This window comes from Lissotriton vulgaris, chromosome 3_1, assembly GCF_964263255.1.
Source record: "Lissotriton vulgaris chromosome 3_1, aLisVul1.2, whole genome shotgun sequence".
Classification (NCBI taxonomy): Eukaryota; Metazoa; Chordata; class Amphibia; order Caudata; family Salamandridae; genus Lissotriton; species Lissotriton vulgaris.
This window is the reverse complement of record NC_141689.1, coordinates 708846653-708871434: the sequence shown is the minus strand read 5'-3', so window position 1 is coordinate 708871434 and position 24782 is coordinate 708846653. Positions and strand designations below refer to the sequence as shown.

Here is a 24782-nt window from a genome sequence, read left to right as displayed (position 1 = left end):
AGCAGTTTCAGCGAGACAAAGAAGAGAAGGAAAAGGAAGTTTTTGATAGATTGCAACGTATGGCGGTGGATAAGTGTTATCCTGTTTTACCGTCGAGTACTGATAAGAAGGGAGAGGAAGTAGTAGAGGACCCTTTGTTGTCCTACCTACTCAAGTCACCACCTCCATATGCACAGGATACTGCGGCTCCTGTGGTTCCCCCTGTTCCTCAACCTGTTGTTCCGGCAGCTGCTGGTCAGCCTGTCGCTGGTCCTGTCCTTCCAAATCCCCTTGTTCCTCAAGTCGTCCCTATTGCTTTACCTGCTCCTGTTCCTACTGCTCCACTGCCTATACCTTCTCAGTCTGCTGTTCCCGCTACTTCTGCTATTGTGGCTAATCCTACTGCTCCTGTGTTTAGTCCCCATGTTGTTGCTCCTGTACTTCTCTCCTCTTCTCCGTCTGTTCGCAGTCGCATACCCAATGCTGTCGCTAACCTTTACTCCCCTTTTGGACCGATTCTTGGGTACGATGTTTCTGATGTCCCTCAAAGACGAAGTCAACTTCCTGGTGGTAGGGAACGTGATACGTTAATTAGAATGGCGCGTAATTGGATTAGGTATCCCGTTAAAAACACCCCGCGAATAATTTTCGAGACCTTCTCTCAATTCAATGAGCCCACACAGAGATTTGTGTTTGAGGAAATGTGTAAATGTTTACGAGAAGTGATAGATAATGATGAGGTAGACAATGTGCCACCCGAAGTGACTGAACTTCAGCATCAGTTTTCGAGTGGTATGATTGTGGGTAGTAATGTTCGACGTGCTGTAGAACATCTTCTATCTTTTCGTCCTACTGTAATACCTTGTTTAAAGATGAAACTGAGGAGTGGATGGCTACACCTGGTCAGTATCCCATGAGAGAAGTTCCTCCAGTGTGGATGCCAGGTGATGCTAATGCCGTTCCTATTATTCTGCCACACTTCCAGAGAGTTTGGATACACCTCCCATGGAAACGATCGGAAGTTTTGCAGGTGAAACAATCTTTGCCTGACCCCCGCAAAAATCCTGCAGGTTATTATAAAGAGTTGTCCCAATTAGTGGATGCTACTATCATGAATCTTGCCGATATCGACATGTTGTTCGGTAACGTAGTACCTCAACCGGTTTGGGCGAAAATACGTCAAGAGAATCACGCAGCTGAGTTAGGCGGTGATTGTGCTGCACTTGTAGCGGCTGACGCATTACAGGTTGGTGGGGCTAAGCCTGAGCAGTTAATTACGGCTCTGCCTCAAAGAATTATTACCCTTATGAAGACACTTATGCCAGCGATGAAAGTTAATTGGGATAAACTGTCTGCGTGCAAGCAAAAGAAGGACAAGAGTATCTCCGATTTCTTTAAGAGATTTGAGGAGGCATTCATCGATCATAGTGGTCAGGATATGAGTACCGAGGGAGGTCAGCGGTTGTTCGTAGATAAATTTGTATCGAATTTATTGCCTGACCTTAGCAACAAATTGAAAAATTCTGAGAGTTTGTGGGCTGTTTCTACCTCTGCTCAGATATTAGCCACGGCTCAATATTACAAAAATAGGGAGAAGGAGGAAAATGATCGTGCGGATAAGAAAACAAAGGATCTCAAAACTAAAGTTCTGTTACAGCAAGCGTATCCTCCGCGCTCAAATCAAAATCACTCTCAGCAGCGGAATAGATCGCAATCACAATCTGCTAGGTCACAGTCGCGTAATGACTCTTCCACGCAGAGATCTATGCTTGGTTATAACCAATGCGCATACTGTAGAGGTGAGGGCCATTTAAACTTTGATTGTCCGGTTTTGCGCGACCGAAATAGTGGTGGTTCAGCTAGAGGAGGTCGTAGTGGTCCTCAACAGGCTTCACGTGGTAGAGGTCGTGGTGTTACTCAAAATCAAAACGAGCGTTCTAATAATTCGTCTGATTCTAATAATTGCTTTGATCCGCGTGGTTCATCGTCAGGTAGATCTGCACAGTATCATGTGGATGACTGTTACGTCGAGCATGATATTGATGACGGTAACTACTAGGACAGCCACAGACAAAGAGAGGGAGTAGTATCAGGTCCGGTTGATCAGAGAGGGCCTTACGTCTCAGTTGCCACATCGGGCGTAGTTGAGCCTTTTCTGTTGGACACTGGTGCAGCGAAAAGTTCCATCATGCATTCGAAACTCCCTGGCGCACCTTTGTCTGGCTTAACGAATGTTTCCGTTGGATTCTCTGGCGCCCCCGTTAGCAATCCGGTTTCTAGCCCTTTGCCCCTTACAATTGGGCCTCGTGATCTGAAAGCTCCTTTGATTTTGACTACTGGTTGTGGTGAAAATCTTTTGGGCCTGGATTTGCTGAAACGGTTATATGCGACCTTGTATTGTTCTCCTGCGGGAGTGGAGCTTACTTTGGGTCAGAGAGTGATCTCTCCTATGTACTTGTCAACTGATAAGCTCCCACCGGAATTGAGTTCTCTTCCTACATCTTTGTGGGCAACAGGTCCCAATGACGTGGGCCTGCTTGACATCTCACCTTATGTTGTTCAACTGAAATCGAATGTGCGATTACCACGTATTCCCCAGTATCGTATCTCTCTTGATGGTGAACGAGCGTTGTTAGCGATCATCTATGATTTGATCAAGATGGATGTTATCGAGGAAACTCGGGGAAACGTGTGTAATAGTCCTGTGTTACCTATCTTGAAACGCACTGATCCATCCAAGCCTCCTGTTTACCGTTTTGTTATTGATTTACGGGAGGTGAATAAAATTGTGATTCCACAATTTCCTGTGGTGCCTGACATTACGGCTTTATTGACTCTGATTCCAGCTTCTGCTTCTTGGTTCTCAGTGATCGATCTGAAGAATGCTTTCTTTAGCATTGCGATTGCTGAGGAAAGCAGAGATCTATTCGGTTTCTCATTAGGTGGTCGCAGCTTTAGGTTTAAACGCGCTCCTCAGGGCTACTGTGAGAGTCCATCGATATACAGCCAAGCCCTGAAGAGTCAACTTGATGCGTTTGTGTTACCGGCTGGTGCGGCCTTGATCCAATATGTTGATGACTTGTTGGTGGCTGCTGACACAAAAGAAATCTGCAAAACCGCTACGGTATCGCTGTTACAGCATCTCTGTGACTTACATCACAAGGTGTCACCTTCTAAACTGCAATATTGTTGTCAAGAAGTAACCTATCTAGGTCACTTATTTTCAAAGGAGAGAAGAAGGTTGACCCCAGAGAGAATTGCAGCGATCGCTCGAATGACTGTGCCAACAACTCAGAGAGATGTGCGTGCCTTTCTAGGTATCACGTCATACTGCAGGCATTGGATTCCAAATTTTTCATTGCTAGCGAAGCCATTGGTAGCCCTCACGTGCAAGGATGTTCCAACTCCTTTGCCATGGACTGAAGAGTGTCAGAAAAGTTTTTCTGAATTGCGTGATGCGTTGTGTTCGGCTCCTGTGTTAGGTACTCCTGACTACAGTAAGCAGTTTACATTATACGTTCACGAGAGAGAGGGTTGTGCGGTGAGTGTTGTGACGCAGCAATTTGGTGGAAAGCAGCGTCCATGTGCATATTTTTCCTCGACCTTGGACCCAGTAGCTAGAGCGTTGTCGAGTTGTCTAAGAGCGACAGCGGCGGCTGCGGTGTCCATTCGACAATCTGCAGGATTGGTCATGGATAATATGCTTACGGTAATGGTTCCGCATGCATTTGACACTCTCTTAAATCGTACAAAGACACAACACTTGACGAGCGCAAGGTTGTCCGGTTACGAGTTGACGCTTTTGGCAAGTCACATACAAATAAGCGCTGTAATGTCTTAAACCCGGCGACGTTGTTGCCAACTAATATGAAATCAGATGATGTACCACCACATGATTGTTATTTGCGAACTGAGGAAGAAACGAAGGGTCGTGTTGACCTAAAAAACACTCCATTGGCAGATCCCGATGGTACCTTGTATGTTGATGGTTCGTGTTTTAAGTTGCCGAATGGTGATGTGACGACTTCGTATGCTGTGGTGACGTTGAGTACGGTTGTGGAAACTGCAAGATTGAGTCAGAATTCTGCGCAGGCGGCAGAGTTAATTGCGTTGACGAGAGCGTGTGTTTTGTCAAAGGGAAAGCGAGTGAATGTGTTTACTGATAGCCAGTACGCATTTGGCGTTGCACATAGCTTTGGTCGATTGTGGAGAGAGAGAGGCTTTATGACATCGCATGGTACGAAGATCCAACACGGACAGCTCGTGAACGATCTTTTGGATGCACTTACATTGCCTAAGCAGGTGGCGATTATTAAATGCAGTGCGCACCGAAAGGTGACGGATGATGTTGGTCATGGTAACGCGTTTGCGGATGAGATTGCTAAAGAGACAGCTAGAAACCTTGCAACCCGAATGTACGTGACAAGTTCAGTAAGGTGGCCTGCAGAGACTGGTATGTGTGAGGACACTGTTGAGAGCGTGAAAGCGATTCAGAATGAGGCCACCGAAACTGAAAAGACTAAGTGGAAGGAGAGCACAGGAAAGTTAGATGCACACGGATGTTGGATTGATTTGTCGGAGAGTCGGAAGTGGATGTTGCCGGATGCATATGTGCTAGCCGTTGTGACTATGGCACACGGTTTGTCACATATCAGCGCGAAAGGTATATGCAAGTTACTGTCCCCTGTATGGAAGAATGATGGTATCGCTAAGTGTGCTGAGAGAGTATGTATGGTATGTATGATGTACAATCCCGGCAAGGGCACCCCCACACCACCTGGCCATTTTGCTCCTCCTACATGTCCCTTTGAGGTTATCCAACTAGACTTCATCCATATGGAGAGATGTAATAACTTGAAGTACGTTTTAGTTGTGGTTTGCGCGTTCTCCAGATGGATCGAAGCCTACCCTCTCAAAGACAATACTGCTCTGTCCACAGCGAAAGTCCTACTGAAGGAATACTTTCCTCGGTATGGAATGCCACGGATTGTATGGTCAGATAACGGAAGTGAGTTTGTGGGGAGTGTGATGAAGAGTGTGTGTAAGGGCCTTGGAATTAGACAAAAATTCCATAGTGCCAACCATCCCCAGTCAGCGGGTTTAGTTGAAGGGTACAATGGTACTCTGAAACTGAAACTTGCTAAAATCCAAGCTACGACTGGTTTGTCATGGCCTGATGCCTTGCCTTTGGCTCTTTTATCGACCAGGGTGACTGTACACTCTCGAGTAGGGCTTAGCCCATATGAGATTGTGTTCGGCCGTCCTGCGAATGTTTGGGAGTCCCTAGGCCTAAGGCCTTCGATAGTCTTGAATACCCAATGTTAATTGATTATCTTCATGATCTGACTGCTAAACTGAGGTTAATTCATCAACAGGTCTTTGAAGCACTGCTGGCACAGACAGAGGGTCCTGGACATCGGCTCCAACCGGGTGACTGGGTAGTTACCCGTAATTTTGGCAGGAAGCGCAATTTGGAGCCGAGATTCGTGGGCCCGTATCAGGTCCTCCTCGCCACGAGAACTGCAGTTCGTTTGGAAGGCCGGAAAAATTGGGTGCACGCCACCCACACCAAGAAGGTGCCTATACCTTTACCAGCGGATTTGTGGGTGAGGACAGGTATCGCCGCAACAGAAATAGAAACTCCGGTGAAATTTGTGCCGTTCAGTGATACTCAACCTGTAGGAGACACTTCAGTGCAGTCGGATACATTTGTTGAACCTTCATCATTGGAAAATTCAAGACTTGAACTATCGTCTGATCGACAGGACTCTGTTCCGCAACCTGAGCAATTATTCGAAGAGCAGACTCGTTCTGGGAGATGCAGATATTTTCTTCGTTCTCACAACAAAGACTAATAAAGACTTTTTGCCTTTTTTCCCCTTTTTTGAAATTCACATTACCCCTTATTGTCATTTTTGAACATTATGAACAATTGTAGCCTCTATTAATTTTTGAGTTCTTTTCCACGTGTGTTTTTCCACAGCTAGGAGATTTTGTATTACACTTGAATGCTTGATTAAAGAACCCTACATCCGGGTTGACCGTAGGGCCGTGCGGGTACTTCCTTCTGTTTAGCAGGTTCCTGACTCTAGGTCGGTACTTTTGTCGATTCCTAGGAACTCCTGGGAATTGATAATCGCTACTCAGAACGAAGTGCGTCAAGAACGTTGCAGACGGTTTTTAGAGGATGGAATTCTCAAAGTTGTCGGAAGTGGAGAAGACTCTAGCTCAAAGATCAACACTACACAGGGTTATACGAACTAAATGCTTTCTGTTTCAGGTGTTCCTGCTGTTCTTGACTGTTTCCATGTTATTGGTGGGTGGAGTGTATTTCGGAATACAATCGTTATTGCCTTCTGCTCTACCTACTTCTTCTTCTGAACCAAAATCTACTCCCACTGTTTCTCCACATTCCTTTCACCCTCTACCCCAACACGAACAGGTTAGACGTGCGGAATTCATGAATAACTCCTTTGTTCAGCTTCTTCATCAACATCAGTTGGTGATGAGGTGATGAATACTACCAACTGTTGGGTGTGTGGGTTAATGCCACATACCATGGATAGGGGAATTACGTATTTGGTTCTTCCTTATAGTTCCCAGGGGTCAGCTTGAGCATTCCAAACTATGTTTCGTAACACACTAGATTCCTACCCCCATCGAGAGCCACGCACTGCAGATCATGGTCCTGGCCCGTACCACAAGCCTTTGGCAAGAGCGATTGCTGATTTAGATAGAGATATTTTTGACGCATCGCTTATTCCAGAGGAAGAGGTGCGAGCATACAGAGATCTGAGTGAGGCTGAGTATAGCATGTCAGTCAGTGGGTGATAGACAGCTTAAAAGCTCGTCTCCAATCTGGATCGTACCCCATCTCGGTAATTTCTGCTTGAAAGGTCTTGGCCGAAGCCCGTGAGCTCAGCTTGGGAGGAGTTCTTGTACTGAAACGTATGTTTTACCAACGTCCTCTTCCCCTGTTCTGTTGACTGCCAAGGGTACATACTTTGTATGTTATGACCGCGCATATACATGGTTGCCCGTGCCTTCTCGGGCACCTGTTATATTGCGAATCTGTTGCCACCGACTTTCACAGTTGGGTCAGACTATCACAAGACTAGAGTTGTGAGAGGTGTTATTAGCGAAGAAGACACTGCCGGTCAAGAAGCAGGAGAATTCTTTAAGGGTTTCTTGCCGTTTTGGGGACCTATGATCAATAGTAGGAACCTGAGACAGTTGACTCGAGTGGTGGAATCGACTGCTAATATAACTGCAAGTGCTCTTGGTAATCTGACAGCAGAGCTTCAGGCGGACAGGCTTATGACGTTACAAAACCGTATGGTTTTAGACGTTGTTCTTGCAGATAGAGGTGGTGTATGTAAGGTGATCCATTCGAGTTGCTGCATTTTCATCCCTGATAACGCTCCAACCGTCTATCAAGCCATCTCGAAGTTGCATAAGATCTCCGAGTCCATACACGTGGACGTAGGTGATTGGACGCTACTAGGATGGTTTTGGGGCCTGATGTCGACGTGGGGTTGGAAGATTCTGATGATCATTGGGGTTGTTGTAGCATTTCTGTTCACGTGTTGTCTTTGTGTGCAGTGCGGTTCCGCCTTATGTGGCCTCTGTGCTACGACGTGTATAAGACGGCCATCTGTTACCAAGGAAGCATTGATGGATAGAATGATGCTGCAGCAACAACTGAATGATCTGATGAATATCGAGATCGATTTTGATATCGACTAGTGCTTGCCTACATGAGGGCAAAAGGAGCGTCTGAGGTTCCGTGACAATTAAAGTGGTGTTTTCGACTCGTTCGAATATGGACGAGTTTGGTATCTATGAACCGCAAATGACGAGTTTAGTGGGTGTACGTGTTTTCGCTACTCTGACCTGAACCGTTCGTCTTATTCGTGGGTTTCTTCATCTGAATCCACGGGTTCCATTTTAGATACAGCAGCCATTTTGTCTCTTGCCCTCAAGTAGCCAGCGAACGGACACTGTCCGCTTCGTGACCCTGGGATTCCCAAGCTCTTGCGGAAGACACGTGTTCCTTTGAGGGTGTCTTTATGACGAGGGGGATGACACTGCAAAGGCAGATGGCCTCGCTCGAGGCTCATCTTGCCGTGCCGGTCTATTGTTTCAGCCGTGCATTCATTAGGCATGTCTCCTTTGATCCTGCAATCGTGTTTCCGATATCACCCCCTTACACTCTTTTCAATCTGTTGACTATCTTTGTCTTCCCTTACACCTGTTTCTGACTCCTTCCTTAAACTTGTTTACAGCCGGAATGGAATGTATCTAATGGTGGGATAATGTACTTTTACAGTTGGGAACCGGCGATGCTACTGTAATTATGTTCCGGGACCCTGAATACATGAAAGCAACCCTTTTGAAGTTTACTGTGGGAACTGAGTTGTAACCTTTTGTTCGCCATGTTGTGCTATGACAGAACTATGTATAAAAGGAGCGATCCACAGTTGCAATTTGAAGCAGTCTCCTAGAACCTACATGCGTTGTAGTTCTTGTGACTTCTGTATTCCCTGCAGTAAATAAATCTTGATCTTTGACGCCGAAGGAAGTGTCCCGTGTCTCTGTCATTTGTACGTCGGAACAGGTAACCCACGAAGGTTTCAGGTGTTGTCCCCTGGCACCGCTGGGCCTTAGAATAGCCCAGTCCTTCACGACTAACACATACAACAAGGGAGAGAGGGGGATCCCTAACAGATTCTTCTACGTAAGTGAATAGGCTTGGTTATGCAGTCATTCATGCAAATACAGCCCTTAGGATATGCATAAAATAACTGGACTAGCTTAAGAAATGTCTACCCTACTACCAGATTCATTAGCAGTGCAAAAATATATTCCCATTCAACAGATCAACAGAGTTGAATACCTTCTCAGCATCTAGAAAAACACGTGTAGATCAGAATCTATGAGAGTTCTGAGATACATAGCAGTTGCTTTCCCAGGGATAAAGTCTGATTATTTGGGTACTAGACTGGGACAGAAAGGATTAATCTGGTTGACTATTATCTTTGCAAAAATGATGCCATCTGCATTTATATCGATTTCTTTAACTACTAAAGAGCAAAGATTTGCTGGCTTATGCAGTGAAGGGATAGCTACCATCAACGCTTATGCATGGTAGGTGAGAAGCGACCATTCTCCACCACAGTCTCAGAGAGTCTCATAACATTGCGGGGTCAGCTCCTCTACATATTCTTTGTTATAATTAGTCTTTTGGAGATCGAAAGTTTAAAACTTATCCAAAGTAGTGATATAAGTTTAGTCACCATCTTCAAAACAGAAGTTGGGTATATAACGAGGGTAAGGTTTAATTCCAAAATTATTGTAAATCTTACACTCCAATGGTCAGAAGGCCTACAAAGTAGGTGGATCGATGTCATCCCTCTTTTAGAGAAACCACAAGTTCTTGATAACAAGCTCCCGATAATTCAGGCAGACTCAGGCAGTAGAGATCGTCCTCTTGAAACTGAGGACTTAAAAATCTATATCTCAAAAAACAGTAGACAAGTGAAACTTAAAGATCCTATCTCTCTCTCCTCTCAACGGAACTCCATAGAGGAGAGCCTACAATGGAACTGGTTACCTGGGGTCCTGTCGAGCAGATCTAACAATAATCTCCCCCTGCATCCGTTCTTTTAGCAACACATTAAAAATAATATTGTGGAATGCTGCAGGAATAAAGAATAGTAGGGAAAAGCTGCAATTTCTACATACATTAGATGTAAACGTGATCTGTCTCCAAGAGACTTGGTGTACAGAGAAACTAATATTGGGTAAGGATTATTTCACGCTAGAGCAATTCCATCCAGGAGAGGACATGCAAGGGGCGGGGTGGCTTGCCTGTTGTCTAATTAGATAAAATGGAATTATGTTTATTACTTAGACCCTAGCAACCTTTTTCAGGCAATAACATTTCTCAACTTTGACAACGCTGAAAAATGTAAACCACTGATTCTGATAAATGCTTATATTCCACCAGACGCCTGCCACAATGCACTTTTAAAGAAGGTCTTTTTATACATAAAGAAAGCCATTGAAGCAGAACCCACCCCTCATATAGTTTTGTTAGGGGATCTTAACTGTAAAATCTTAGACTTATTCAGAAATAAGGATAAAGAAGAATCCTTGCAGATTCCTCAAGCGCTCTTTCCACGAAACATTAGGACAAATAAGAGAGGGAAACTGCTCCTTGATGAATTGACAAAAGTTGATGGCATTATAGCAAGTGGAAGGCTACCTTCAGATACACCGGCGAACTTTACCTGTAAATCAAATAACAGTGAATCCATTCTAGACTATTTGATAGTGGGAAGCACCTCCTTCTTTCTTTTGAAAGATCTTAAGGTCTCTAATACTCTCCATAGTGATCATAAAGTACTAACTCTCACTGTAAACTTAAATCCAACTCTGACCGATTCACGGTCATTAAACAGTGAATCTGTTGGTCTTAGTAAGAAATCAGGGAAATGCCACTGGGATATCAGGGCAATTAGGGGTTTGGAAAGTATTCTAAAGGCCGCTGCTGAAAATTTGGTTAACTGGAACAGCTTTGAAATAGCATGTTTTGCTGACTTCATGAATACGGTGATTGCAATTGCAAAAAAAGTCGAACCAAAAAAGTCATATTAAAGTAACTCCCAGATCTCTACGTCTATTTAATATTGAAATAAACAATGAATTAGGGAACAGTATTTGACCTACTCCTCCGAAAGATATCGTAGAATTTTACTACTAAAGAGAAGGAGGACTAGGGTGAAGGTTAAGATGAGAAAAGAGAGGGAGGATAGTCTATGGATCAAATTGAGGGAAGCTGCATTGAAAGGTCAAATAAGAACATTCTGTGGAGTTAGATCAAGACCACTCCCAGTTGCTATTGAGGAGCATATATGGGTTGGTTATATCCAGAACCTTTATGCAAGTAACGGAACTGTAATTGACTGTAGTGGAACAAATGAAGACCTCTCACCAAATGGATCGCCTTCCGAAAAAGATATAGAATTGGCCATCAAGGGTTTGCGCTCCTCTGGGGCGATGGGCTCGGATGAGCTCCCAATTTCAGTCTTGAAACAAAATAGTGCAATGTGGAGTAAAATCCTATTTCCGGTGTTTAGATTCTGCTTTGTAAATAAAACGGTTCTCCCGTCTTGGAAAGGGAGTATATTAGTCCCCCTCTTCAAGAACGGAGACCGCGACGCTCCACATAACTACAGACAAATTGCACTTCTAGATGCCGTGGGTAAAGTCTTCGCCAAATGCCTCTTGATGCAAATCAATGATTGGGTGGACTTGGGTGAAATTTTACCCTTTGAGCAGACCAGATTTAGGCGAAAGCATTGAACCATGGATAATCTAACGGCATTGCAAGTAATAACTGAAAAATATGTTAAAGACAGAGGAGGGAAAGTGTATGCAGCTTTCATAGATTTCTCCACGGCATTCGATAAAGTAGTTCGTCCTTTGCTGTGGAGAAAACTATCGGACTTCGGCATGCCGGCTATCCTTCTGGAGTTAGTTCGAGCTCTCCATACTGACATTTGGTCTAGAGTCTTGATGGGAGGGGAAAGGGGTCTATCCCAAGTTATTCCTACAACAAACAGCCTAACACAAGGTTGTTTATTGGCCCCTCTATTATTCTCCCTATATATATCTGACCTCCCCTATGCCCTGTCTTTAAGTGAAGGTATCGCCCCATTACTGGGGGGAAAATCGATTGTCTTTTTGCTTTATGCCGACGACATATTAATACTGGATTTAACACCAAGGGGATTAAATAGTCGTCTGCAGGTATTACATGAATATGCAGAGGCCCATCACTTAAAGATAAATGTGTCTAAAAGTAAAGTAATGTGCATGCAGGGAAGGAAAAAGTTGAAGTATGGGAATTATGCTTTGTCTGTAGGTGGACAAAAATTGGAAGTGGTAAAATCATATGTCTTCCTAGGAAAAACAGTGTGCGGAAATTCAAGTGACAAGGCTCATAAAGAAAACAATATTCAGAAGGCAATGGCACAAGGTAAAAGCTTAATCTCCCTCTACAGATCCACAGGCAGAAGACACTTTGCACTCCTACTAGAGGTTTTCCGTGCTAAAATCCCAGCTTCCCTGTTGTATGGTATTGAACTACTCGACTTAGGAAAATGGGGCTTTCTAAATATAACAGAAGGTAAAATCTTGCGGAACCTAGCCTCAGTTAACTCTGCTTGTTCTGTTGCCGCCCTTAGGTTGGAATTTGGTCTGCCTAGTAGTTGGGTACAGGGTCTCGCAGGGATAGTGTGATCGGTTACAAGCCTTGTAAAGGGTGATCCTGGTACATTCAGATCTTTTATTCAGAAAGAAATATTAGGAACCTTAAATGAGCATTCATTTATTGTAAAAAAAATTAAAACTGCGGTTGACTTGCTTCAATTGGACGAATCTGTACTTTTTACTTTATCATCATATCAGCTAAAGGTCATTTTGAAACAGGCCACCTTGAAATTAAGTTTTACTATGGACAGGAAAGCCCGTATTTTAAAGAGAGGCATTCACCCAGCTATTGACTCCTGTTTGATAAATAAGGTACAATCTTACGATTACTTGGAACCTTCCCCATGGAGTGCGTCGTTTTTGGTTTTTATTGAGGCAGGATTCTCTTCCACTGAATAATATGTTGTTCAAATGGTATGGTTCCTCCCAAGTTTGTAATTTGTGTAATAATTCTATCCAGGATGTTACCCATGTGCTCTTTATTTGTCCGGCTATTTTATTATATTGACGTAAGTGGATGAGGACAATCTGCCTACAACTATCCATTTTGTCTGCCACCTCATTTATAGACGCCATTTACAATCCACCTAATAAAATGTTTTGTCACAGGATTTTTAACTTTTTTAAATGTTTTTAGATATGTATTAAAATTTCATATGGATGTTATGATTATCATTAGTGATTTTATCTGACGTCTTACAAGATTTTGTGTATTTGTAAACCATATTTTACTGTCCGAAAATGTATGTTTTATATTTTGTGCTCTCTTTTTATGTGGATCTCTTCTGAGTTCTAAAATCATAAATAAATTGAACTTGAACTAGTAATAAGGCTATATATGACAGGGGCACAACCATTAGACATGCTTCTAATTAGATTTCTTTTTTCTTCAAGAGCTAGGGAGGCAAGTGGATACTCCATGTGTTCCTTCTCAAGCCAGGGCATGGTCATATTGTTATGGTCAGTGATATCAGTTGATGAAGTGCTAGTTTGGGAAACGTATAACTCCTCGTAATATTGCTTAAAGTGCTTCCCTATTTAGGAGGAGTCATAAAGGGGTACTCTTTGGTAGACTGTGTGCAGGTCACAATCCTCTCCGACAACCTGGGATGCATCAAGCACGCAAGAGTTTTACCAGGCCGTGCTCCCTCACCATATATTCTAGCTGCAGAGTATTTGCCAATATATTTGACATCACTGTCCACAAATTCATGAAATTAATAGAGCTTGGACTGAATTGTATGCAGACTACAATCATCCGTAGACTGTTTAAGGGAACATATATCCTATTCAAAATGAGCTACACTGATATATATGGATCGCAGGGCACCTGCATGTTTGGTTATGCTTATCCCTGAGATATATGTTTTCAGTACCCCCTATGGAGTTTAAAAATGCTGAATGGCGGCTAAATTATGGTAAAAAATTACCTAAAGCTGTAGCAATTTCAGATCGAAATATTTCTGGTTTTGAAGAAAGCTAAATATAGTCTTTTCTGGCTGCAGGCCTTGTTTACTCTTATTTTATGTACCTACAGAATGACAATGGCAACTCCTCTGACATAGATTCAATCAGTCAAAATTACAATAATGGAAGACATTTTTATCTGTAACTTTTGGAAGAGTACAAGTTACTACTCTTCTCTATAATCGCTCTAATTTATGTTAGGTGCACTTGCTGTTTGCAATTAATATTTTTATAATTATTAGAACACAGTTTGGTATTGCTTTAGCAAGTTGCTTTTGTATGCAACTAATGCTCAATGAATTGTATTTTTTCAGCTGATCCCCTGTTCTGGATTATGCGCTACAGTGGACTTTACAATTTGGTCAAAGTCTACAATCATCTCCGTGGAGATGTGAATCGAGAAGGCCTAAGAAATGCAGCATGGAAAGCTATTCACATTCAAGAGAGGAACGAGCAGGATTCTCGAGTTTTGGAAGCTGTGAAAGTGGCTGAGGTACAGAATGGCTTTCATCAGTAGATGTCTGGATGAAGAATTAATTGCAGCAAAATTATTAACTAACTTTAACAGAAACAAGTTACTGCAAAATGAAACACATTGGGGGTTTATCTTTGAATGCCAACGTGCTTAGTAAAGATTTTATCTACTGTTTATGACATTCAGGGCATTCTTATGACTTTGGCAGTCCTCCTGCAGCACCGCCACCACTCCTTCAGCAAGAGGACCTTCAAGACCTTAGTGCGCCCGCCCACCCACCGGATTCAGAGTTGATTCCAGATCGGGCGGGCGATGTGCAGCGGTCTCACGGCTATGGTCTCTTAGGCTCATGAGAGAGCCTAACATACAGACGGCTGCCGTGAGAGTGCTGACTTCATGTTCCTCCATGGTGTGGCATGCACCATGTTGTTTTCATCACACCATGCAGGAATGGGGTTCAATTCCAGTGGTGCGCTCCCTACATGCACCTCCAGAAGTGACAGGGCACCCTGTTAGGGCTCCCTGAGATGCTCTCAGCCACCCTTTTCATGGTGGGCTTACCGCCATGAAAGGGGCGGTGGTCAGGCAACTCGTAATGTGCTTGGCGGTCCTCAGCGGCACCATCAGCTTATTACAGCTCATGACCGCAGTGCCGCCGCTGCGGGTTCCTGGATCCTGGCAGACGCAGTGGTCCTGTCGGCGTCCAACCTCCACATTCAGAATACTGCAGGCAGAACCGCAGTGTGGCAGTGGTCAGACCGTCATCGGGAGTATGTCGGTCCTGTGGACCGCCGTACTCATAATCCGACCCTCAGTCTTTATCTATTTAGTGGAAAACAATCAATTATACACAAACACAGTTGAAATTAAATGTTTGGCTAAAATTACTGGAGTCTGGAAGAGATCCTTTCTTTTTTCTTTGTAAGCACTTCAGTGGATGCCCCAATTGTTATCAGTTAACACGAGGGCTATGATCCCTCATCATGTATCCAACTCTTCTTTGTGACAGGGCAAGCCTACATGAACCTTCTTGCACTGCATCACCCAAGGGCCCCTGCTTGACAATGTTTCATTCATCATTTATTCTTTTCCATATTTATATCTCACTAGAGAAAATATTTGATTCTAAATCATTGAGTAATATGGTTACAGTTTCTTTCCTTGGTAATTTCAGCGCTCTGGTTACAATACAGTGCCCAAGGTGTACAGTATAGTACAGTACATTCTGTGAAATGCAAGGTTGGATGACTGGTGTTGGGTTTGGCAACACTGTCTACCCATAATGCACGTGCAGTGACACTCATGATGCAGCAAATTGGACTAGCGAAAAGCTCTTTGAGCTAGCCCAAATGTAAGGAAAACATATCTTGTCACAACAGCGTGTATTCTGTGTTGGCTAAGTTGAAAAAGAATGGAAGTCATTGTTTAATTTCCTTTTCAAACAGAGAGAGCATCCCTGAAAAAGCTTTAAGGGGGCTTTCTATAGTCTTTCAAAAAATAGGAAAGTTGGATAACCTAGAGCTGGGTTACATAAACTGGGTAATTCTCTTCGTTTTGTCTGTGTTCATTTGCCCAGAGGTGCTATTTAGCATCACATTACATATTTCCAAACAGTGTTTTATTCTTCAACTTTACTTTTAATGGTGGAAAGTGCAATGTTTGCATCATCTGCAATCAATATCTTTGCTTTCTGTTTAATATACTATTAGAACATTATTATTTTCTAATGCAAAACAGAACCAACATCATCAAAAAGTAATGGAGCACATCATTTGCAAATATGATTTGTTTTAAATTCTGTTTATTTGAGCCGAGACTAAGACAACACAAAGCGATAACTATCAAGGCACATACATAGGTACATTTCCGTATCGGTACAGAATCTTCACATTCATGACTTGCACACAGTACTCACGTGGGAGCATCCATTTCAATACCAGTTTCTCAGTTCTTTATGTATTCTGAAAATTTGATAGCCCAGCCAGTTTTCGACTCTGTTTCCTCCAACGATCTCATATTTTACAGCATTTTGTGGGGCAACATCTGACTTTGTATACCGAGTTCTCCGCAAGCATGCACCAGTCTACGTTTTGGGTCCATTTTAAAATGGTTGGTATGTTCTCTTTTCCCACGGCTGAACTGTTTCTCGCTTTGCTACCATCAGTGCTGTGTTGCAAAAGAGCATGTCATATTTTGTGAGGGTTTGCTGTTTCCAGAGTGACACCCCCTACAGCTATCTTTGATGTGATAGCTATGTCTGTCCCCACCTTCACTGGTCCCTGAGAGGCTGTGTTGTTGAAATGCTCAAGGAACGGACAAGTCCACAGTGTTTGCACCAATGTGCCCTGTTGCCCAAGTGACCAAGGTATCTGTCGTCACCATTTCTAACCATTTTGTGTAATCCGGTGTGCATGAAGTGCTCTCTATGAAGGATCTTGACTTGCACCATTCTGAAACCTGCCCTCCTGGCAGAGACTGTTAGAGGCACGCCTCCCTCCAGTCCTCTTCTTCAAGCCTACCCAGGTCTACCTCCCCATTTCCTTTAGGCTCTCAAGTGGTGTGCTAATAATAATCAGTGTCCTATATATTTGGGAGTTTGCATGATTGTAGAGGGTTGCTGCCAGGACTCTGCCTTCCACTGGGGATTTCTCCTCTAGGGGATCAAGACTTACTGAAGAGGCTCCATTATCAGCGTGAATATTGCGTCCTGTGGCTGAAGTGGGTTCTGTTTCCCCCTGCAAAGATGGGGGTTGAGGGTGTGTCCTGCCTTGTGAGTGGGCGTGGTGACAAGTTGTTTCAGTCCAATGTTGGCGAGGTTGTCAAGGCAGGTGGTGGAGTTGTGGTCGCCTGGGTTGTCGAGGTGGAATTCAGGTCTCCGATGAGTATGTAGTCCATGGAGGCAATGGCATGGGGTGCAATGAGGTCAGTGATGGTGAAGGCAAAGGGGATGCGGGGGGGGGTCTGTAGGCAAGAGTGCCGCAGAGCGTGGAGTTGGGCCTGGTCTGGACCTGGAAGTGTAGGTGTTCAGCGGTGGAGAAGGCGTTGCTCGAGGTGGAGAGGCAGAGGGAGTTTTTGTGCATGATGGCAAGTCCTCCTCCTGGGTGAACGGGAGTACGGGCTTGCCTTTGGTGCGGCGTTTTTGGCGCGCCAGCAGCACGACCTCGCAGCAGCCTTCATTAAATAGGCAAGGGGGGAGGGACGTGCAACTGGGAGGCAGAAGCTGGAACCAGCAGCGGGAAGGGGCCGCAGGGGAAACAGCTGCAGGATGGAAAATGGGATAAAAACACAACAGGAATTAAACAGAGGTAAACAAAGAATAGACCAGAAACAATTAAATAGACCAGAAATAAACAAAAATCCCACCAGAAGCAGGGTCAGGCACAGCAGGAGAAGCGGTGGCAGAACGAAGCGGGTACAAAACAGGACCTGGGCAGCTTTTAACACCTACCAGGAGGAGGTCAACGGGGTCAGCAGTGAATGCGCAACAGCGGAGCTGCTGGGAGAAGAGCAGTTCTCAGACCAGGAGGTCAGAGGACTTTCTTGTGCTTCCCCTCCAGTGGCCGCCATTAAATAGGGAAGGGGGAGGGATGTGCAGCTGGGAGGAGGGCGCAGGAGCCAGAAGGGGCCCCAGGGGAAGCAGTGGCGGGATGGAAAATGAACTAAAAACACAACAGGAAAACATCGAATAGACCAGAAACAATTAAAGTTACCAGAAATATACAAAAATCACACCAGAAGCAGGTTCAGGCACAGCAGGAGAAGCGGTGGCAGAATGAAGCGGCACAATACAGGACCTGGATCGCCTTCGAACACCTACTAGGAGGTGAACAGGGTCTGCGGTGAACGTGCGGACAGCGGAGCTGCTGGGAGAAGAGCAGTTTTCAGACCAGGAGGTCAGAGGACACCATCTGCAGAGCTATTGAAACCAGTGTAGTGTTTAGAAGGCAAACTTGGGTGTGATCGACTGATCTGGAGCTGTACAAGCAGGGCTTGATTAGGGCACCACGCAGGTGGACGGCGTCCTCCCACTTATTTTACCGGGTGGATGCTATCCCCCCTGCCAAACAGCTGGACTTCACTCTTTGGGCTCTCTGGGACGAGGAGCTCGGAGCTCACAGCACGCTGCTCATGCGCTGATTTCTCAGATGCAATCGCATCTAATGGGTGAGCGAGGGGAGACAATGAGCCCGATGGTGCAAGCCACCTTTCGTGACATCACTTCCTGTCGTGACGTCACTTCTTGTGACAGCGCCCCCCCCCCACTTCTTCTTTTAGGACTTGTGCCCTGTTTGCAAGCATCTTTAATTGACCTGCCTTTGAGGGGCTCCCGGCTATTTGGAGAAAAGGCTGATTCGGCACTAAAATAATTCAAGCACAGTTGCATCACAGCACGATCTATAGGGTTAATGACGCCAATTAAACTATTTTTCCACCAATAGAGTCGACATATGACAGGATAGGGAAAATAAAATAAATGAATGAATGAAACCCCTTACCTTGGGCTCGCCACATCACTGATGCCGCGAGTGCAAGGTAAGTGCGGCTATTTATTTATTTTCCCTATCCTGTCGTATGTCGGTTTCAGCTGCCCTTGCTATAAAACATATAAAGTGCACGATTACCCCAGGGTGTCGTCGCCCTGAATTGGGTATTGCAATGTAGCATGAACAAGAGGAGGCCAGATATTGAAAAGCCAAGTTTCCTAAGACTAAATAGAGTGGGAGCTGCTTTGATATTTATGGGCAGACTGTTCCATAACAACGAGGCTTCGGAAAAGAAACAGCTGCCCCCCCATTTAAGTCTCTTAAATCTGGGACAGGAGATCGTCAATGTATTTTTTGATCGAAGGCCTCTATTGGGTACGTACCAAGAGAAGGATTGCCCCTCCCCACCTCACTGCTCTTACTTGTACTAGCCGCGCCTGGCTAGTTTACAGACAGCACCAAGCCTCTCAACTTGTACTGCACAACCCAACATAGTAGTTTCAAGAACGTGGGCATGACTCCAACAGAACCCTTTACAGCCAGCAGCGGCATTCAAAATTCAGGTCTTAATTCATTCAGCATGTGTTGGACAGGCCTCGTGAAGGGGGCCGCTTCCTCCCCGCATCACAAGACTCGGGCACCGGCTCTCCCGGTGTCACCAGAAGAACCACCCCGGCAACCCACAGAAGCAACCCGCAACCCGTCCCCAACGCAACGCCTGCTCCCGAACACCCCGACATCGGCCGGCCCGGGCCACCACCGACAGCCTTGCCCCGGCCCAGCCGCCATCTTGGACACTGCACCACGAGGCCGCGTGGCCTCAGCTCGACCCCAACCCTGGGCCTGGCCCGGCCCCGACATCGAGGCACCACCATCCACCCAGGAGGTGAGCGGACCACTTGGCAGGTCAATGGGAGAAAGGAGTGTCGATGGCTCTCCCCCGCCAGGTGCCGATCGGCCCCAGCCTCCCCGGGCGCTGGCTCCACCCCCCCGCTGGGTGTCTGGACTCCCTCATCCCGGACCTCCCGACCTCCAAGAGCGAGGGTCCGGACATCAAAGGATGGCAGACCTATAACTGGGGCAGCTCCAGAGCAGGAAGGCAGTTGTATCCTGGAGTCGAGAGACACTTTGAAGAACTCATCCTTGAAGGACTGCTGGCGCTGCCGCAGCCCTGCCTTGTGAATCATCGTCCTGCCTCCTGCCTGCTGCTTTCTGCAACCTACATCCTCGTCGGGACCTGCTGGCGCTGCCGCGGCCCTCTGCAACCTACATCCTCATCGGGACTTGCTGGCGCTGCCGCGGCCCTCTGCAACCTACATCCTCGTCGGGACCTGCTGGCGCTGCCGCGGCCCTCTGCAACCTACATCCTCGTCGGGACCTGCTGGCGCTGCCGCGGCCCATCCTTGTGTGAACCATCGCCTTTGCCGGCTGGCGCTACCGCGGCCCTTCTCAAGTGAGACTTATCATCCGAGCCTGCTGGCGCTGCCGCGGCCCGACCTTCCAGAACTCCGAGCTCGAGGATTGTGAGCTATTCATCGTACCACCTCAGTACCAGACCGGTACCAAGACTGTCCCGCTACCCCCTTTCCCTTCCAGAGACTAGAATTGAGAGGACCCTTGTGTCCCGATCTCACTGTATCGTTGATATCCTTGCTGCAAGAACCGTATATAAAGAGTGTTGACCTTATCCTTGTGTGGTGTCCATCTGTGGGGGGGAAGTTACTTGTCTGTACGATCGCTGGAGACGGCCCTCACCGGAGGCCTCTCCTCTTGTCCTCGGCCGACCCTCCAGGTCCCCGTCTAACAGCATGTTAACAAAATAAGAAATAATACGGTCACCATAATCTGGAATTAATTTACACTAAAGTGCTATTTAGCACAGGATTATGTGCTTGTGAGTGGTAGTCTATTTCTACCCATCCAATTCTTTTTAAAAAAAGGGCGGTAACATTTTGCTTTTTTCGTAACATCAATATATAAATTGTGGGAAACAGCCTTAATTACAAAAGTTTAAAAACGACTGACCTGAACAAAGAATCCTAAGCAACGACGACGTCCTTAACCACAACATCCTTAACCACCAATTATTCGAGCACCGACTTTCCTAAACCACGAAAAAAAATACCTTGTGACTGGCCAATAGATGGCACTATTGTAATTACAAGCACAACTTGACAATTATACTTAGCACGGTTTAGGGCTGCCTTAGTTTTGTTATGGAGTGTTGAATGAGTCTGGCAGTTGCTCCCCTCAGCAGGTAGGCTGATCGTTATCTAATCTCCCTATATACTCTGTAAAGCATACAGCATGCCTGGAGGCCTTGGCTCATTGGAAGTGCTTGCGCTGACAGGCACAGCTTAATAAAGTTTTTATCCTAAAAATTACGGCACTTGTAGAAACATTTGGGGCAGTTTACTTTTACACTTCTTTTGTTTAACACTGTACCTTTACACTTAGGTTCAGTGATTGATGTCACAGCGTGGGGGCTTCTGCTGAGAGTGCTTACGCTGATAAGCACAGCATTTTCGTTGTTAACATGGCAATGCAGCCGTTGCTCCTGTAGGCTGACTTGGAGAGCTGAAAGACTCGGCTGGCAAAGTACTGTGTCAAGCATTCGCTCCATGTTTTCCAACCTTACGAGTCTACTCTTCTTTATTGTGCTTGCGCTGATGGGCGCAGCTTGATGTATTTGTGTTCCTCACTTTTTAGGTGCTTATGCAGATAACACCATCGATGCTAGTGTTATTTTCCTCCTGTGCTGGAACTTGAGATTCCCCATTGTTCATGACGAGCTCAGCTCGTCATGAGTGTATGGAGGTGTACATCATGACGAGCTGAGCTCGTCATGAGCGTCCAAGGAGTTAAGCACAGCCTTACCACTCTCTCTGCTTGATTGTGCTTCCTGTAACACGCCGGTAATGATTGGAAAAAAAATATTGTGGGTAGCTGAGGAGTTTGTGGAAGCGTTTTTAGGGCTCGGCCTATGTCACCACTGCGTCAGCAGTGGGGCGGAGCTCCAAGCCGTATTGTTAAGGGGCTCAGAATAGTGTAGCAAAAATTCCTCAGTGTGTGAGATTTTCAGTAGTTATTTTTGCCATCTGCATGGTAATTGGTCCTCGCGGTGCCGTGTTTGTAGTAGCCTTGACGCAATAGGCCATATATATTTAATGTTCAGCACTTCCTGCATTTTCTGTGTGGTTATGCGCAAGGGAGTCTAATAAATTTCAATTACGGGCTGTCAGGGTGCCGCGGTAATAGAATCCAGATGGTCGGGGCGCGTTCACCAGTCTGTATTGAGTTTGGTGGGCGCGCGTTCGTCTGCATTCTTTCATGTGTAAGTGTTGGCCTTTGAAGAGCTGGCTTGGTCCTGCTATAAGAAGAAATTAAGACGAAACAGATGTTCCCTTGTTTCTGTCAATATAGTTTCGATTCTGCATTTCAGTTACTAACTTCACATGTTTTTAAAACTAAACATTTGCTGTCTTATGACTTATATCAGTGTGTTCTTAGAACCATCTATAGACATAGGTCAGTCTAATACTGAAAACAGCATGTGGGAAACACATGCACAAGCATCACCACAACTATGTGGCGCAGCTCTCCTTGTCAGTGTATATGTGTTTCGCAGTGCTCTTTAATATTTATTTTGTTGTCAATTTACTGCAGCTAAAATGTGTTTTTATTACATTTTAGTGCACATTAATAGTCTGAGCAGAGTTCACCTGAGTATGCAGGGTGAGCACTGAGTATGCAGCGTGAGCAGTAAGAGTATGCACAGTGAGCAGTAAGAGTATGCAGGGTGATCAGTATTACTATGCAGGGCGAGCAGAGTGTGAGTATTCAGGGTGATCAGTATGAGTATGCAGGGTGATCAGTATGAGTATGCAGGGTGAGCAGTAGGAGTATGCAGGGTGAGCAGTATGAGTATGCAGGGTGAGCAGTATGAGTATGCAGGGTGAGCAGTAAGAGTATGCAGGGTGATCAGTATGACTATGCAGGGTGAGCAGAGTGTGAGTATGCAGTGTGATCAGTATGAGTATGCAGGGTGAGCAGAATGAGTATGCAGGGTGAGCAGTAAGAGTATGCAGGGTGATCAGTATGGCTATGCAGGGTGAGCAGAGTGTGAGTATGCAGTGTGATCAGTATGAGTATGCAGGGTGAGCAGTAGGAGTATGCAGGGTGAGCAGTATGAGTATGCAGGGTGAGCAGTATGAGTATGCAGGGTGAGCAGTAAGAGTATGCAGGGTGATCAGTATGACTATGCAGGGTGAGCAGAGTGTGAGTATGCAGTGTGATCAGTATGAGTATGCAGGGTGAGCAGTATGAGTATGCAGGGTGAGCAGTAAGAGTATGCAGGGTGATCAGTATGGCTATGCAGGGTGAGCAGAGTGTGAGTATGCAGTGTGATCAGTATGAGTATGCAGGGTGAGCAGTATGAGTATGCAGGGTGAGCAGTATGAGTATGCAGGGTGAGCACACTGAGTATGCAGGGTGAGCACACTGAGTATGCAGGGGGAGCACACTGAGTATGCAGGGTGAGCACACTGAGTATGCAGGGTGAGCTCACTGAGTATGCAGGGTGATCAGTATGCAGGGTGATCAGTATGAGTATTCAGGGTGATCATTATGAGTATGCAGGGTGAGCAGTAAGAGTATGCACGGTGAGCAGTAAGAGTATGCAGGGTGATCAGTATGACTATGCAGGGTGAGCAGAGTGTGAGTTTGCAGTGTGATCAGTATGAGTATGCAGGGTGAGCAGTATGAGTATGCAGGGTGAGCAGTAGGAGTATGTAGGGTGAGCAGTATGAGTATGCAGGGTGAGCAGTATGAGTATGCAGGGTGAGCAGTATGAGTATGCACGGTGAGCAGTAAGAGTATGCAGGGTGATCAGTATGACTATGCAGGGTGAGCAGTGTGAGTATGCAGGGTGATCAGTATGAGTATGCAGGCTGAGCAGTAGGAGTATGCAGGGTGAGCAGTAGGAGTATGCAGGATGAGCAGTAGGAGTATGCACAGTGAGCAGTAAGAGTATGCAGGGTGATCAGTATGACTATGCAGGGTGAGCAGAGTGTGAGTATGCAGTGTGATCAGTATGAGTATGCAGGGTGAACAGTATGAGTATACAGGGTGAGCAGTATGAGTATGCAGGGTGAGCAGTAGGAGTATACAGGGTGAGCAGTATGAGTATGCAGGGTGAGCAGTAAGAGTATGCAGGGTGATCAGTATGACTATGCAGGGTGAGCAGTATGAGTATGCAGGGTGAGTAGTATGAGTATGCAGGGTGAGCACACTGAGTATGCAGGGTGAGCACACTGAGTATGCAGGGTGAGCACACTGAGTACGCAGGGTGAGCACACTGAGTACGCAGGGTGGGCACACTGAGTATGCAGGGTGGGCACACTGAGTATGCAGGGTGAGCACACTGAGTATGCAGGGTGAGCACACTGAGTATGCAGGGTGAGCACACTGAGTATGCAGGGTGAGCACACTGAGTATGCAGGGTGATCAGTATGAGTATGCAGGGTGATCAGTATGAGTATGCAGGGTGAGCAGTAGGAGAATGCAGGGTGAGCAGTATGAGTATGCAGGGTGATCAGAACGAGTATGTAGGGTGATCAGTGAAAGTATGCAGGGTGAGCAGTAAGCGTATGCAGGGTGAGCAGTAAGAGTATGCAGGGTGATCAGTAAGAGTATGCAGGGTGATCAGTATGACTATGCAGGGTGAGCAGAGTGTGAGTATGCAGGGTGAGCAGTATGAGTATGCAGGGTGAGCAGTAGGAGTATGCAGGGTGAGCAGTATGAGTATGCAGGGTGAGCACACTGAGTATGCAGGGTGAGCACACTGAGTATGCAGGGTGAGCACACTGAGTATGCAGGGTGATCAGTATGCAGGGTGATCAGTATGAGTATGCAGGGTGATCAGTATGAGTATGCAGGGTGAGCAGTAGGAGAATGCAGGGTGAGCAGTATAAGTATGCAGGGTGAGCACACTGAGTATGCAGGGTGAGCACACTGAGTATGCAGGGTGAGCACACTGAGTATGCAGGGTGAGCAGAGTGTGAGTAAGCAGGGTGATCAGTATGACTATGCAGGGTGAGCAG

General features: G+C 45.8%; 1 protein-coding gene across 1 annotated transcript in view; it reads left to right on the top strand.

The window, feature by feature from the left end:
• TMEM232 (transmembrane protein 232) overlaps positions 1 to 24782 on the top strand; it is an 843610-nt gene that overhangs the window by 478793 nt on the left and 340035 nt on the right. The window contains exon 11 of the mRNA XM_086963014.1: positions 14037 to 14215. Within this exon, the coding sequence (XP_086819140.1) occupies positions 14037 to 14215 (179 nt within the window). The remainder of the gene's footprint in view (positions 1 to 14036; positions 14216 to 24782) is intronic.